Below are 16972 nucleotides of genomic sequence, written 5' to 3' on the forward strand. Positions count from 1 at the left end.
CACTTGAGACAGTGGATGCTGCCGCCTGAGAGGGACCCTTGGGCTGGAAGCCTTTCGTACAAATGAAAAGCATCTCCATTCCTTTCCCTCCGTGTCCTTGATTCCAATGTGCCTCTACATTTTAAAAAGTAGGTTAACACTTTGACAAATTAGCATCTCCAATGAATGCAGTTCATAGGAGAAGGAACCGGGCAGAGGGAAGGTGCCTGGGGGTGGAGCTGGCGTCAGATAGAAACACGAGGGCCAGGCTGATGCGCCCGCAGCCCCAGTGCTTCCGACGACTTCCTGGGTCTTGACAGACACCCACGAGGCTGCAAACCTCAGGAAGGCCCGCTGTGAACCCACCTGCTCTGCAAGCCCCGCAGGAACATCCTGCGGCGGAGCGCACACGTCCCGGGGTTTCCCACGGCCCAGCCAGGAAGGTCCTTCTCCCTCTCCCTCCACGGGCAGCAGCGAGGACTTGGGGTTGGCGAGCATCCTGTGGATAAACGTGCCCTCTCAGGGGTCATCACCTAGAGGGGCCCGCTCTGGGCAGCCTCCAAGGGCCCCTCCTAGCAGCACCAGCTCGCTCCTCAAACATGGAGACGCGCTTTAGATTCAAGCCAACATCTTGGTTTAGAAAACAAAACTGGAAATTCCGTGGAGTGCGGCTGGAGGCAGATGCCAGACGCCTGGCCCTGCTGGAGCGTGCGAGGAGACTCTGCCTCGGGGAGCCCAGCACCACCCCGAGTGCAGGGCGGGAAGGACAGCAGAGGTCATGGTGTGGAAGTGGGGGTCACTGGACCACTTCTCAGACACAATCTCATGCTGAGCCAGTGGGGACCTTCAGAAACGTGTCCAAAGAGGGGACGCCTGACTCAGGGTGGGCCATCAGCCTTCAGTTCCCAGCGACCCTGGGGGAGGGCGTTGGGGGGAGGGACGGGTGTTGAAGGGGCTGGGTCCCAAATAGGGGGTCCCGGGGCCCTGTGGGGGTAGGAGGGGAGGAACAGGGGATCTGAGACGGTACCCATGGAACACGGCATCATGGGCTCTGCCGGGCCGGGGGCCACGTGCGACAGCAGCCTCCCTGGATGTCAGGACAGGACACCAGAGTCTGGGTCCCCTCACTGGATGGCAGGGCAGGAAAACGGGGCTGAAACTGCCTCCACTCAGCCCCTTAACACAAGAACACAGCTCTGTGCTTTTCTCAAAGAGAAACTGATAAATAGCGAAACAGCTATACTCTGCAGGACAGGCCCAGGCATCTGCAGCCGCTCTTAGAGTGACAGTGAGGGGTGTGTCCTCTAGGCCAGCTCTGGGCTCTGGCCGGCAGAGTGGGCGAGGCCAGCCTCCCAGCGTGCCACCTCCCTGTAAAGAGGTGGGATGGGGAAGCAGGTGTGCTGACTCGAGGTGCGAGTACAGAAGGTTAGCCCTTGGGCCCAGGAGAGGCTGCCCCGCCCGGGTCCCCATCCCAGCTTCTCCAGGGTAAGTGGGAAGCATGCGAATTAACGCTTCTTTCCCGCTACAATTGCATTCCAGTAGAATGCAGCTGCCAGCTGCCTATGGCACAGGATAAGGCTTGTCCTAAACAAAGAGACTCTGAGGACTTCCAGCTCAGGCCCTGAGACTCAGGTGGGGAATTAAACCTGGGACAGACGATGAAACAAGCGCACGTGGGAGGAGCTGAGGTGTGCGCCCCACGGTTCCCGCCGGCAGACTGACGACTGACTGGGAAATGTGATCTGGATGAGATGTACCCTGAAAGGTTGACCTGAGGTGTTCAGACCGCAGGACTAAGTAGGCAGAGAAGCTCTCAGGACTGGAGACTGATCAGCAAGATGGATGTGCCCAGACAACTGACCGCAAACCAGGCCTTCAGTGCCAAAGTTGCAGAGAAAAACATTTATCTCAGCGAATATGATTCAGTGAGATGAACAATGTAAACAGCCGTGTTTCTACTGCAGGAAGAAAGCTGCTCGGACAGGTGGTTTGACGGCGTTCACTGTGGATCCGTCTCTCAGTGGAAACGTGTCCGTGCTGGTATATTCCTGGCTGAGATTATGTTAATCGTCATTACCCCAAAATGTACAGGCTTAGATCTAAAATGGTAGGGAGGAATAAATGTGGGGGGCGGGAGAATTGACACGGAACGAAGGTCAAGGCCCCCAGAGCACCTGAGAGGTGTCCTCAGAGGCATCTCTCAGTCTCTGTCTCTCCCGGCATCTCTCTGTCTCTGTGTCTCTGTCTCTGCGTCTCTCTGTCTCTGTGTCTCTCCCTGCGTCTCTCTGTCTCTGTGTCTCTCTCTATCTCTCCCTGCATCTCTCTGTCTCTCTCTCTGTCTCTCCCTGCGTCTCTCTGTCTCTGTGTCTCTCTCTATCTCTCCCTGCATCTCTCTGTCTCTGTGTCTCTCTGTCTCTCCCTGTGTCTCTCTGTCTCTGTCTCTCTGTCTTCATCTGTGTCTCTGTCTCTGGCTTTCTCCCTGGTCCCTCTCTGTCTCTCTGTCTCTGTCTCTCTCTCTGTCTCTCCCTGCATCTCTCTGTCTCTGTGTCTCTCTCTGTCTCTGTGTCTCTCTGTCTCTGTGTCTCTCTCTGTGTCTCTCTCTGTCTCTCCCTGCATCTCTCTGTCTCTGTCTCTCTGTCTTCATCTGTGTCTCTGTCTCTGGCTTTCTCCCTGGTCCCTCTCTGTCTCTCTGTCTCTGTGTCTCTCTCTGTCTCTCTCCATTGTCTCTCTATCGGTCTCTGGCTCTGTCTCCCTGTCTGTCTCTCCCATCACCCCCCTCCCTTCCGCCGGGCTGGAATCATCAGGGCCCCAGCGTGCAGATGCGCAGGGGCTCAGAGGAGCCTCTGGGAGGAGGGGCTGTGGTTTAGGCTCCTTCCCTCGGGGCTCTGAGGATGCAGGGTATCCAGGGCCCCGCGGGGACTCGGGGGCTCACGCAGAGGTTCGCGTGGTCCCATAAAGAACTCCTGCCCCCACCACCCCCGCCAGCAGTCTCCCTCCCCCATGGGCTGACAGGCGGCTCAGGTAAGAGACACTTTGCAAATCAGAGGCGTGTCTGTAGGGGATTCTCCAGGCTCCAGAGTCTGTAGTCACGTGTGGTGGGCGCTTCCCTCCCAGAGTCCCTCAGGAAGGTGCTCATTTATATTGAAGAAAACAGCTGTTTCTCCCAGTCGCAGGGGGAGGCACAGCATCCTCATAACAATAAGGGGACTGGTGTTTGGCTGCAAGCTCTGCAAACGCAAAGCTGCACCGAATGCTCCGCCATGGCGACACCAGCTTCCCAGCGGGTGTGTTCAGCAGGTGGCTACAGGGCTGCTTGCCTAAGCCCGTCTCATTTTCATTGCTTAACTGATTTCTTGGTATCCAAGGGTTTTAAGAACTGGTAATAACTAAGCTTTCAGGACCAGGGGATTGTGAAAACACAGGGGCCATTCCCTGACACCACACCTCTCTAAGGCTCCTGGTCTGCAGTCAGGGTAAGTCATCTACCGGTGTGCGGGAGGCGCTGAGCTCCCGGGAAGGCAGGCGCCCAGCACAGGCCTCTGGGAGCAGAGGGTCAGCGTGACGTGTGGACACGGGCTGGGGGCTGCACCCAAGTCTTAGAAGCAGGACTCCTGCAGCAAGCAGGGGAGAGCTGGCCCCAGGCTGACCTGAAGGTCTGCTCTTGAGGGAAGGGGGAGGAGTGAAGAATTAGGTTTTACTCAGGAAAGACCTCTCTGCTCTGAGAAGCCTGCGTAAGAACAAGAACCTTCGTCATTCAGCACAATGGCTTAATCGGACCAGCGATCCGGTATCACCGAGTCTCCATCCAGACAGCGGACACCCTCTGCCGTGTAGGGTCGCTCACCCTCATTATTTGGGACTGAAGGCAAGTCAGGAAGCAAATGGCTCTAGACACAGACGGGCACCAGTGGAAACAGCTGGCGATCGCCACCAGCTTCAGATCAGCCGGGCCCAAGGTGGGGAGCCGCTGCAAAGTGGGGACTTACCACCTGCAAACCACCGTCCAGGTGAGGCCAGCCAGACCGCAGACGAGCACGGCGCCCAGCACCAGGGAGACCACAGACGCCCGCGGGAGCCTCCCGGAGTCTGGAACAAGGACGGAGCTGGTCGGTGAGCCTGCCCACCCAGGACTGGGGCCAGCCTGCCCGCCCGACCCCAGCCCCGGCCCAGGTGCGCCAACCCTGGGAGCCTGGCAAGCTCTGTCCCGCTGGCCGTCCATTCCCAGCTGGCCTCTGCTGCTCTTGGAGCTGAGCTCTGCTCCTCCCGCGGGAGTTTACTGAGATGTCTTGCCCTGGTAACAGGTGTTGTACAGGAGCTGGAAGCCAAGTTAAGATTCCAGACCTGCAGCTGCGAGGCTGTGTGACCACGAGCAAGTTGCTTACCCTCTCTGTTTTGCACACGGGTCTCAAACAGCGTGCTTCTCCCCTCAGAGACAGTTCAGGGGGGCTAAAACTGAGCGTCTGCAACAGGGTCCGCACAGCACCCCGGGGGTTCACAGCCTTCTGTGTCTCAGGCACACACCTGCGGGCCCTGCTCCCACCCAGTGTCCGAAGATGTGGCAGTGGGGAAGCAAGGCCAGACGATGACCTGCAGTCACCCCGAGTGTGGGCACAGACACCCCCGGCGGGCACAGACACCCCCTGGTGGGCACAGACACCCCCGGCGGGCACAGACACCCCCTGGCGGGCACAGACACCCCCTGGCGGGCACAGACACCCCCGGCGGGCACAGACACCCCCTGGTGGGCACAGACACCCCCGGCGGGCACAGACACCCCCGGCGGGCACAGACACCCCCCGGCGGGCACAGACACCCCCCGGCGGGCACAGACACCCCCGGCGGGCACAGAGGCCGTGGCCTTACCCACACAGGTCCTGCCATCCTCGCCGGGCACGTGGGGGTCGCGGCACTCACACTGGAAGCCACCCTTGGTGTTCTTGCACTGCGCGGACGCGTGGCAGGGGGGGTCCATTCCATCTTCACACTCGTTGATGTCTGCACACGCGACGGGAGGTCAGTGCCCAGCCTCTGTGCCCCTCCCCAGGTCAGCCCCTCCCCAGTCCTGTGTCTAGGCGGGAGCAGGGGGACGTCACCCCAGGCCAGGGCCACACCTCCCGGCTCCTGCCCTTTGAAGAACACCCCCTGCGCCCCCCAGAGGCCATGTGCCCCTCAACCCCTCAGGACTCTGCTCGGCCCGTGGCCGCCTTCTCTCGCCCCGTCTACGGCGGCCACCAGGCCCGTGACCCCCCACTTGGCCTGGGAAAGGCCCCTGGGACGTGGCCTGGAGGCACAGGTCATGCGGGCCGCTGGGCCTTGCTCAGATGTGGAGACTCGGCCTCCCTGGGAGACACTGGTGCTGTCCGAGTCAGCCCATCCCGAGCTACAGCCTCCAGCCCGATGGTCCACACGGGGCCTCCACCGCCGAGGGAACGCCGGGCGTGCAGCGGGAGCTGAGACCTGCTCCCTGGGCTTGAGCTGAGCTCCCAAAATGGGGAACATGTGCAGCCCCCGCTGTCTCCCTCCTGAACCCATGACTATGCCAAGTCCCCAGGTTCCCGTGTCTAAGTAACAAGCCCCCTATTCGGGCCGATTCCAGGAGACTTGGGCTGGGGCAGGCGTCAGAGATTCTACGTGACCTACACACGCACTGCATGACCACACACCACCCCGGGAGGGATGCAGAGCTGGTTAGCATGGCATCAGACGCATCCGGACGTCGCCAAGTTAGGCCCAGCCGGGTTCCTGGGGAGCCACACTCTGACGGAATCCGGGAGGCCTCACCCGCCATACCCCCTGAGTCCACCGCGCTCATGGCTAAGCCCTCACCTGACGGGGAGCCTGCCCCAGCCACGCCCATGCCCTCCGGGGCAGATCTGGACGTGTGACGAGGCAGAAATGCCCTCACCCCCTCGGTTTCCAGGCAGCAACCTGTGCCGTCGGCTCATCTGCAGCTGGAACCTGGACGTCGCCCGGAGCCCCTCTCTTGCTGCCTAGTCACCCTTCTCGCACCTGGAGGGAGCATCCGCCCCTTCCCTGCTGCAGCCCCCGCCTCCCCCAGGTCCCCCTCCATGCTTCAAAGTCTAGAGGCTGGGGCCCTTCTGAGACAACACTTTTAGAGTCCCCAGAATTGGAATGAAAATCTTGTATTGTGACGACCTGCACACAACAGGAAAGTTACCACATTCCCTGCTTTTCAGGGCACACTCTGGTCGAATTAGGTACCTTCACAGGCCGTCAACTAGGACCACGCTCCATCTCCGGATGGTTTCCTCTTCCCAGATTGAAACTGTGGAACTGAGCATACTGGGTCTTGCTTTCATTTCATTCCCTGTGAACCGGCCCGATTCTTGCCTGAGTCCACCTCCCTCGCTCTGAGGTCCTGCTAACGCGGCGGACGTGGGGGCGCTTCTCCCGCCCGGGAGGCGTCCTGCTTCCGCTCCGTGGTCTCTGCTCTGGGTCCCTCCAGGAGCAGGAATGCTGGGCCCCCGCAGGGAGGAGACAGGTCTCGCCAGGAAGCAGCGACCTCCAGTGGGGACTCGGCTCCCTCGATGCCTCCAGTGAAAATGCTTCTGCTTCACTGCAGGACTGGCTCTGCCAGCTCCGTCCCACAAGCCTCCCTGGGGTTCCAGCCTCTGCTGGCGGCTCTGTCCTTCCCTGGTCATTCACCTGTCAGCAACTGTGAGGTGGCTCCTGGGGCTTCCTTTCTAGAAAGACGACTTAGGGACGGGGGCCCCTGGGAGGGCACCCTTTATCCAGGCAAACAGTCCCTGGAAGGCAGTGATGCCCACAGGCACTTCTGCGTGAGGGCAGTTATGTGTGTATGCACTGGGGGTTTCCTTTTAGTTCTTAAGTTGAAGTATAGCTGCTGTAAATATTGTAAAGTTATTTCATATCATAATATTATATGTTATATTATACAAGTTACAATGGGTTGGTGCTAGTGGTAAAGAACCCGCCTGCCAATGCAAGACATACAAGAGACACAGGTTCCATCCCTGGGTCGGGAAGATCCCCTGGAGGAGGCCGTGGCAACCCACTCCCCTGTTCTTGCCTGGAGAATCTCATGGACAGAGGAGCCTGGAGGGCTACAGTCCATGGGGTCACAAAGGGTCAGACACGACTGAAGTGGCTTAGCACGCATGCATGCACGCAAATTCTATTACACAATTTATATTATGTTCAGTTCAGTCGCTCAGTCGTGTAAGACTCTGTGACCCCATAGACTGCACCACACCAGGCTTCCCTGTCCATCACAAGCTGCCGGAATTTACTCAAACTCAGCTCGTCCATTGAGTCAGTGATGCCTCCAACCATCTCATCCTCTGTCATCCCCTTCTCCTCCTGCCTTCAACCTTTCCCAGCATCAGGGTCTTTTCAAATGAGTCAGCTCTTTGCATCAGGTGGCCAAAGTATTGGAGCTTCAGCTTCAACATCAATCCTTCCAATGAATATTCAAGACTGATTTCCTTTAGGATGGACTGGTTGGATCTCCTTGCAGTCCAAGGGACTCTCAGGAGTCTTCTCCAACACCACAGTTCAAAAATATCAATTCTTCACTGCTCAGCCTTCTTCACAGTCCAACTCTCACATCCATACATGACCACAGGAAAAACCATAGCCTTGACTAGATGGACCTTTGTTGGCAAAGTAATGTCTCTGTTTTTGAATATGCTATCTAGGTTGGTCATAACTTTCCTTCCAAGGAGTAAGTGTTTTCTTATTTCATGGCTGCAGTCACCATCTGCAGTGATTTTGGAGCCCCCCAAAATAAAGTCAACCACTGTTTCCACGGTTTCCCCATCTATTTCCCATGAAGTGATGGGACCAGATGCCATGATCTTCGTTTTCTGAAAGTTGAGCTTTAAGCCAACTTTTTCGCTCTCCTCTTTCACTTTCATCAAGAGGCTTTTTAGCTTCTCTTCACTTTCTGCCATAAGGGTGGTGTCATCGGCATATCTGAGGTTATTGATATTTCTCCCGGCAATCTTGATTCCAGCTTGTGCTTCTTCCAGTCCAGCGTTTCTCATGATGTACTCTGCATAGAAGTTAAATAAGCAGGGTGACAATATACAGCCTTGACGTACTCTTTTCCTATTTGGAACCAGTTTGTTGTTCCATGTCCAGTTCTAACTGTTGCTTCCTGACCTGCATACAGGTTTCTCAAGAGGCAGGTCAGGTGGTCTGGTATTCCCATCTCTTTCAGAATTTTCCACAGTTTGTTGTGATCCACACAGTCAAAGGCTTTGGCATAGTCAATCAAGCAGAAATAGATGTTTTTCTGGAACTCTCTTGCTTCTTCCATGATCCAGCGGATGTTGGCAATTTGATCTCTGGTTCCTCTGCCTTTCCTAAAACCAGCTTGAACATCTGGAATCTCACAGTTCATGTATTGCTGAAGCCTGGCTTGGAGAATTTTGAGCATTACTTTACTAGCACGTGAGATGAGGGCAATTGTGTGGTAGTTTGAGCATTCTTTGGCATTGCCTTTCTTTGGGATTGGAATGAAAACTGACCTTTTCCAGTCCTGTGGCCACTGCTGAGTTTTCCAAATTTGCTGTCATATTGAGTGCAGCACTTTCACAGCATCATCTTTCAGGATTTGAAACAGCTCAACTGGAATTCCATCACCTCCACTAGCTTTGTTCATAGTGATGCTTTCTAAGGCCCACTTGACTTCACATTCCAAGATGTCTGGCTCTAGATTAGTGATCACATCATCATGATTATCTGGGTCGTGAAGATCTTTTTTGTATAGTTCTTCTGTGTATTCTTGCCACCTCTTCTTAATATCTTCTGCTTCTGTTAGGTCCATACCATTTCTGTCCTTTATCGAGCCCATCTTTGCATGAAATGTTCCCTTGGTATCTCTAATTTTCTTGAAGAGATCTCTAGTCTTTTCCATTCTATTGTTTTCCTCTATTTCTTTGCACTGATCGCTGAAGAAGGCTTTCTTATCTCTTCTTGCTATTCTATGGAACTCTGCATTCAGATGCTTATATCTTTCCTTTTCTCCTTTGCTTTTCACCTCTCTTCCTTTCATAGCTATTTGTAAGGCCTCCCCAGACAGCCATTTTGCTTTTTTGCATTTCTTTTTCTTGGGGATGGTCTTGATCCCTGTCTCCTGTACAATGTTTGAACCTCCATCCATAGTTCATCAGGCACTCTGTCTATCAGATCTAGGCCCTTAAATTGATTTCTCACTTCCACTGTATAATCATAAGGGATTTGATTTAGGTCATACCTGAATGGTCTAGCGGTTTTCCCTGCTTTCTTCAATTTAAGTCTGAATTTGGTAGTAAGGAGTGCATGATCTGAGCCACAGTCAGCTCCCGGTCTCGTGTTTGCTGACTGTATAGAGCTTCTCCATCTTTGGCTGCAAAGAATATAATCAATCTGATTTCGGTGTTGACCATCTGGTGATGTCCATGTGTAGAGTCTTCTCTTGTGTTGTTGGAAGAGGGTGTTTGCTATGACCAGTACGATCTCTTGGCAAAACTCTGTTAGCCTCTGCCCTGCTTCATTCCGCATTCCAAGGCCAGATTTGCCTGTTACTTCAGGTGTTTCTTGACTTCCTACTTTTGCATTCCAGTCCCCTATGATGAAAAGGACGTCTTTTTTGGGTGTTAGTTCTGGAAGGTCTTGTAGGTCTTCATAGAACCGTTCAACTTCAGCTTCTTCAGCGTTACTGGTCGGGGCATAGACTTGGATCACCATGATGTTGAACGGTTTGCCTTGGAAATGAACAGAGATCATTCTGTCGTTTTTGAGATTGCATCCAAGTACTGCATTTCGGACTCTTTTGTTGACCATGATGGCTATTCCATTTCTTCTGAGGGATTCCTGCCTGCAGTAGTAGATATAATGGTCATCTGAGTTAAATTCACCCATTCCAGTCCATTTTAGTTCACTGATTCCTAGAATGTCAACGTTCACTCTTGCCATCTCCTGTTTGACCACTTCCAGTTTGCCTTGATTCATGGACCTGACATTCCAGGTTCCTATGAACTCCGGGAGATGGTGATGGACAGGGAGGCCTGGCGTGCTGCGATTCATGGGGTCAGGAAGAGTCGCACACGACTGAGTGACTGAACTGAACTGAACAGATGCAATATTGCTCTTTACCAGACGGTGCTTCCATCACCAGTCCCCTCCACAACTGGGTGTTGTTTTTGCTTTGGCTTCATCTCTTCATTCTTTCTGGAGTTATTTCTCCATTGATCTCCAGTAGCATATTGGGCACCTATCGACCTGTCTCTCCCATCAGGAAGCTTCCATAAGCCTCTTATCCGTCTCCATCAGAGGACAAACAGACTGAAAACCACACTCACAGAAAACTAACCAATCTGATCACCTGGACCCCAGCCTTGTCTAACTCAATGAAACTGTGAGCCATGCCGTGTAGGGCCACCCAAGACAGATGGGTCTTGGTGGAGAGTTCTGAAAAAACGTGGTCCACTGGAGAAGGGAACAGCAAACCACTTCAGTATTCCTGCTTTGAGAACCCCATGAACAGTATGAACAGTATATTAAGTTACATTATAATATTAATACACGTTATCCTTAATTTGAAAAATGCAGACACCAGGGTCGAGTCGTGCAGAAACACACCCACTGAGCCACTGACCTCGACAGATGGGGGGCTGGGAGTCCCAGCCGTGCCGGGTGCAGGTGAGCTGCTCGGGCCCTTGGAGCTGGAATCCGTGACGACAGGAGAACACCAGCAGCCTCCGCCCAGACTCGTTGCAGAGCAGGAAGCCCCCATTCTCCACGTTGTCCGGGAAGCCACAGGCATCGTCTGGGCGAGGTCGGCCGGGGACCACAGTAAGCGCAGCATGCCTTCCGGTCCCTCCGCTAGGGCTGCACCCCCCAGCCTCCCAGGAGGGTCAGGTCCCCAGGCTCCTCCCTCCAGGCAGGATCCCTGCCCAGCTCTGGCCCTCCCGCCGCCCCCTGCCCGGGTGAGGCCTCTAACTCCTCCCCTCGTACCAGCCTTGCCCAGGCTTCCCACCCATCCCCCGGAACCCCATTAATCAAAGGTGATCACAGTCCACACCGCACATGGCGGGGATGGGTCTCAGCCATCTGACCATGCTCCCGAGCCTGGGAGCTGTAGTCCAGGGAGCAGCTGAGCAGGGGGACGCCCCCAGACAAGCCTCCCCTCCCCTCCCCTCCGAGACATGGGGCTCCCGCTCCCAGACCCCGACCTTGACCTTCGAAGAGAAGCTCGTGATTCTGTTACCTGGAGGAGGGGCCTCCCGCCAGGCACGCAGGTCCATCCCCGGGATGCGGTCACATGACTCGAAGTCCTGGGGCCACTGCCCCACCCGGAAGGCGTCGCGGGGCACGTGGGTGAGGCCCGTGTTGTCGCAGATGACACGGGACAGCGAGTGCCGGCCCAGCTCGCGCCGCTGGGCCTCGGTGAACACCCCGTGGTGCTCCCACCAGAACCTGCGGGGACAGACGTGAGGACACTACTGTGAGAGCCCAGGCTGGGCCCGCGACCACGCCTGCCCACCCTGGTGCCCACCCTGCCCCCGCCGCAGGGCACCGCGCCCGGCCGTCCAAGGCCTCGGGGGCAGGGCCGCCCCACCAGGTGGTGACAGTGATGCAGAGCAGCTCCAGTTCAGGAGGGGCTGCAGCCTCAGGAGGGGCCACAGCCTCAGGAGGGGCTGCAGCCTCAGGAGGGGCTCCAGCCTCAGGAGGGCCTACAGCCTCAGGAGGGGCTGCAGCCTCAGGAGGGCCCGCAGCCTCAGGAGGGGCTGCAGCCTCAACTTAGGAGGGCCCGCAGCCTCAGGAGGGCCTGCAGCCTCAGGAGGGGCTGCGGCCTCAGGAGGGCCCACAGCCTCAGGAGGGCCCACAGCCTCAGGAGGGGCTGCAGCCTCAGGAGGGCCCACAGCCTCAGGAGGGGCTGCAGCCTCAGGAGGGGCTCCAGCCTCAGGAGGGCCTACAGCCTCAGGAGGGGCTGCAGCCTCAGGAGGGCCCGCAGCCTCAGGAGGGGCTGCAGCCTCAGGAGGGCCCGCAGCCTCAGGAGGGGCTGCAGCCTCAACTAAGGAGGGCCCGCAGCCTCAGGAGGGCCCGCAGCCTCAGGAGGGGCTGCAGCCTCAGGAGGGGCTCCAGCCTCAGGAGGGCCTCCAGCCTCAGGAGGGGCTGCAGTCTCAGGAGGGCCCACAGCCTCAGGAGGGGCTGCAGCCTCAGGAGGGCCTGCAGCCTCAGGAGGGTCTCCAGCCTCAGGAGGGCCCACAGCCTCAGGAGGGGCTGCAGCCTCAGGAGGGCCCACAGCCTCAGGAGGGCCTCCAGCCTCAGGAGGGGCTGCAGCCTCAGGAGGGCCTACCATGCAGGACCTTCCGCGGGGCCCTCCTCCAGCCTGATGGACAAATCACAGGGCAATTCCAGTGCTGAAGACAGGCTCCCTTCCTCCCCAGAGGCTGCATCGCCATCAGAGCCCAGAGTGGGTCTAGGCCCCAGAGCGCTCCTCTCTCCCCGTCGCATGAAATCCTGCCCTGCGAGAAGAGCCCTCTGCACCGCCAGCCCTGGCCCCTCAGAGGGAGCTGGTTGGGTCCCCTACCGGTCCCCATCCCTCAGGGCCTTCATCTGCTTTCCCACGAGGCAGGCGAACAGCGGACCAGTCCGCGCCCCCGGGAGGCAGCTCTCCGCCAGGCCGCCCAGCCACACGTCGACGTTGTCAGGGTGCCCGTACAGGTCCAGGATTCTGTCGGCCATGCTCCCGTTGGCGGTGGCCGCGCCCAGGTCGGCCCGGGTCTCCAGCCTGGACAAGCCGCAGAACTGCCGCCACTCATTGTACCCTGGGGGAGAGGGCCAAGGCTGCCTGTTCCTGGGGTCCAGACGCCCCCCACCCACCTGCCCGCCAGCTGGGGCTGTGGCCGAAGGGTCTCGGTCACAGCAGCACCTGGAGGCCCCATGCCCGGCAAACCTCGTGCCGGACAGTTCTAGCCCGGATGGCGGGGGCTCTCAGAGCTTGTCCATAGACCAGCGGGGAGTCCTGCCCTGCTGCTCGCTGCTGGCCTGGGCGGTTCCCCAGGACGGCTCAGCCTCGGCCTGGCACCACGGCTGGGACGGGCTCTGGGACATGCATTCTGGGCAGCGGGCATCCCTGCTGCCTGTCTCGGATGCCTGGCAGACTCCTGTCTCCCCACCTCCTGTCTCCCTCCCCGGGCACTCAGTGCCCTTGTATTTCTATCACAGAGTCTAGGCCTGACGAGAGGGTCCTCACTCTCCCCAGCGACCAGGAGACTGGACCAGAGACAGCCTGGAGGCAGTGGGGTAGTGCCCACTGGCCCCAAGGACGGTCAGAGAGGATCGGGGGAGGTGGACACTGCATCCTGGGGCCCAACATGCTGCTGTGTGTCCGGGAAACAGCCTCGCTTCCCAGACTCACTCCTGCTGGACACCTGGGCCCCTTCCCCGGCAGGGGCTCAGGACATCGGCTGCTCCAGGGTCTGAGAAAAGCTGAACAGCCTTCAGTCTCACAGCTAATGTGCCTTACAAGCCGCTTCCTGGATGCGGGCAAAGCCATAGGTTCGGCCCTCTGCACACGGAGGCCCACCTGGCAGGCCGTGGTCCCGGCCCCGCTGCAGGTTGATGGACGCCAGGTCCAGGGTCCCCGCGTCCGACAGCACGAAGAGCCTCTCCGTCAGCTCCTCGTTCAGCAGCTGGTGCTGCACCTGCAGCTTGGCTGGTCTCGCCAGCAGACCCCGCATGACGGGGTCCACGCCGCCTGGAGGAGGCAGGAAAGAAAGGCACGCCCTCAGCTGAGTCCGGGTAACAGAACCAGGCCTCGACGGCACACTAGGCTGCTTCTGAACAAACGTGTCTCATGAGCTCAGGAACTCCCCGCGCTCCCCCCCCACCACCCAGGGATCGCCAAGTCTCCCGGCCCTTAGGGCGCCGCCTGGTGGTGGACTCCCCGTCCGGACCCCACAGCCCGACCACCACGTGCGTCGGAAGCGACCGGATGGCGGCTCAGGGGCAGGGCGGCGGTGTTTCTTTCTGAGCCACAGAAGCATTACAGCAGAAGCACGCGCTCGCTGAGTCTCAGGTGCCGACCAGTGAGAGCAGCCCAGGTGCTGAGGGCGCCAGGGCCCTCCTGGGAGTTCTGGAGACTCGGGCCCCGGGAGAGAGCCTGACGACCCGGGCTCGCCGTTTAGAAAGCGCCTGGGCAGCGCTGCTTCCCTCGAGAGCGTCCAGCCAGCACGCAGGATGCCACTGGCTCTTCTCCTCGAGGGTGGGCCGGGGGTGCCTACCTTCCTCGAGGAGCCGCCAGGGCCGGAAGAAGGCGTCCCTGAGTGGCAGGCGGGACCCCGGGTGCTCCTGGAAGCGGGCGTCCAGCCGCCGCACCAGTGGGTGGATAGCGGCATGGCCGAAGCGGAAGGCAGCCGTGGAGAACACGTTGGACACGGTGGGGTCCACGCTGGGGTCGTAGCCTCTGTAGGGGCCCACGTGCCGCCCAAAGGCCTCAGGGCCCAGGATTCTGGGGACATAATCGCGCAGCGTGATGATCTGCGGACAGAGGAGAGCTGGTGGGAGCCCGGCCCAGACACGGGGTCCCAGCCCGGGCCACGGGGAGGGCCTTCTTCCTGCACAAGCCTGGGGGCCACCGCAGCTCCAGGGTTGTCTGTGGGGTCATGCCGTCTGGCAGGGGAGCAGGAGGCAGGAACGCTATCTGTTCCAAACAAGTTCCCGGGCTCTCGGCCTTTGTGGGGTTGGGTTGGAGACAGCCCCAGCAGGGCTCAGCGGCCTCTGCTCTGACCCCTCGTTGCCTGGGCTACCAGGGACCAAAGGCGGACAAGGAGCAGGCCCATCCCATCTTGAGGTCGCCGTGTGGATCTGGACGAGAGCCACCTTCCTCCTTTGTAACTCAGGATCTACAGGGTCGCGGAGGGTTAAAGGGCTGCTGTCCAGGGTCTGCTGCAGGAGCGCCCACGTCAGAGACCAGCAAGCAGACGCCACCGACTTAGAACGAATCCAACCCCCTCCCCCCGCCCGTGAGACCAGTGGGCTCAGTAAACTGTCTGACGGGTGCCAGCAATTTCTCCAACATCACTCAACTGAGAATGGCCAACTTGACACTCCACCCAGTATCCTCTGATTTGAGGTTTAAAATATCATAATCAATCTTTTTGCTGATTTGCAAATCTCATACAGATTGCTTTCCCTTTTGCTTTTCTCCATTGTCTCCGAAATAAATCACAGTAATCGGTGGATCCCTCTCAAAGGGTTGCCATGAGGATTAAATGAGTTAAACCACCCTCTCCCCCCACCCAGCACTTATAATAGTCTTGGCATCGGGGGAGCACCGGTGGGCCGTGCGTTACTACGGCTTAGGCGGCCGCGGTCTCCTGCGGAACAATCACCGCCAGAGCGATAATCGTCCTCCCAAGGGACGCGGGGCTTCCACGGGGGCGCCAGGGCCCTAGTATTTCAGAAGTGGCGGAGGGTGTATAAATCTCACCCCAGGGGCCCACGCAGCCCTGCGCGCCGAGGCGTGGCGCCCACGAGGCCTCGCCCCGCGCACCTGGTGCAGCGCGCCCACCACCTTGCGCGCCTCCTGGTAGGCGGCGTCCGCGCTCCAGTGCGCGTTGAGGGCCTTGAGCGCGGAGGCCAGGCGGTTGTGCTCTCGCAGCCACAGTGTGTGCAAGGCCGCCAGGGCGGGGACCTCGCTGGCGCGGCCGTCGCCGGCCAGGAAGCAGGGTGCGCGGGCTCCGGGCGCGCCGGGCTGGGGAGCGCAAGCCGGGGGCGCGGACGGCGGCGCGAAGGGCAGGAAGGCGCGGCCCGCGTCCCGGTAGCGCACGTTGACGCGCAGCAGCCCCTCGGCGCTGGTCCAGTTCCGCAGCCGCCGCTCCGAGGCCGCGGAGCTGCCGTACACGGTGGACGCGTCCAGGAACGAGGTCAGCCCGTTCATCTGCTGGCGCGGGTTGGCGGAAGACAGGTTGCCGAACAAGGTGCCTTGGGTCCCGGTGCCGCAGGCGGCCGTGGAGCGGTAAAAGGGCAGACAGGCGGGGCCCGCGGCGTTCGCGGGGAGCTGGGGGAGCGGGAGTCGGGTTAGCGCGCGTCCCGGGCCCCTCCCCAGAGGCGCTAGGCGCCCGGGCTGCCCAGCCCCGACAGCACCTCCGTTCTCCGCCTGCCCGGGCGCTCTTCCGCGCGCAGCCCTCCTCCCGCTCAGGGGGATCGGACTGACACGCAGCTGCGCAGGCGCCCGCTCCCCCAGATTTCCCTCTGGGTTTGCCCCGCCGGCGGGGGCCACCCCTGTGGATTCCGGCAGTGTGGGCGTGAGGCTTGGGGCTGGCTCTCCTTGCCTCTCCCCCAGCCAGGAAGCTCTTCGTGGGGCCCGCATCTCCCCAGCCCCCTTCCTAGCTCAGGGCGTGGGGGATCGCTGCTCAGCTAAGGGTTATGGAGTAAACGTGAGTGAGGACTCCCAGCCCCCGCAGGCTGCTCATGGGTACGAAGTGTCCCTCCCAGCCTCGGAGATAGTTTCTTAGAAGTCTCTGTAGGAGAAGTACAGCGAAACGCCTGCCGGTACATCTTCCTTGCAGGCAGGGGGGAAACCGGAAGAATATTAACAGAACGGTTCCGCTAGCCCTGTCAAAAGCGCCAGGCTCCGGCCCGAGGCTAGTGGTTGAATCCCGGGGTCTGTTAGGAATTCTGCCCCGGATTCAGGGCAGGGCTGTTCTCTGCTTCGCTACGGTGACAGCTGACAATAGTAACAAAGCTGGAAACGACCGACCCCAGTGCCCACCAGTAAGCGAACTGGTTAAAGAAGTTGTGATTTGAACACAGTTGGGTAAGGAGGGCCATTTAACAGCCCAGTTTCTGTCCATTTGATGACGTGGAGCCGCGGGTAAGGTTTATTAGTAAGCGGCTCACGCTGGGTTCACATCATGCACGCAGTAGGACACAACAGATGTGCGTAAGGTGTGTGTGCGCGCGCTCAGTCGTGCCCGACTCTCTGTGACCCCATGGACGGCACCCGCCGGGCTCC

At 59.0% G+C, this 16972-nt stretch overlaps 1 protein-coding gene across 1 annotated transcript in view; it reads right to left on the reverse strand.

Moving 5' to 3' along the window:
- The window catches only part of TPO (thyroid peroxidase), a 33170-nt gene that overhangs the window by 493 nt on the left and 15705 nt on the right, over positions 1-16972 (reverse strand). The window contains exons 7-15 of the mRNA XM_052645320.1: positions 15509-16015; positions 14238-14493; positions 13541-13711; positions 12542-12779; positions 11216-11424; positions 10604-10774; positions 4843-4974; positions 3966-4065; positions 346-478 (exon numbers count right to left, since the gene is read on the reverse strand). Coding sequence (XP_052501280.1) covers positions 346-478; positions 3966-4065; positions 4843-4974; positions 10604-10774; positions 11216-11424; positions 12542-12779; positions 13541-13711; positions 14238-14493; positions 15509-16015 — 1917 coding nt within the window. The remainder of the gene's footprint in view (positions 1-345; positions 479-3965; positions 4066-4842; positions 4975-10603; positions 10775-11215; positions 11425-12541; positions 12780-13540; positions 13712-14237; positions 14494-15508; positions 16016-16972) is intronic.

The sequence above is a fragment of the Budorcas taxicolor genome, chromosome 8 (genome assembly GCF_023091745.1).
Source record: "Budorcas taxicolor isolate Tak-1 chromosome 8, Takin1.1, whole genome shotgun sequence".
Lineage (NCBI taxonomy): Eukaryota > Metazoa > Chordata > Mammalia > Artiodactyla > Bovidae > Budorcas > Budorcas taxicolor.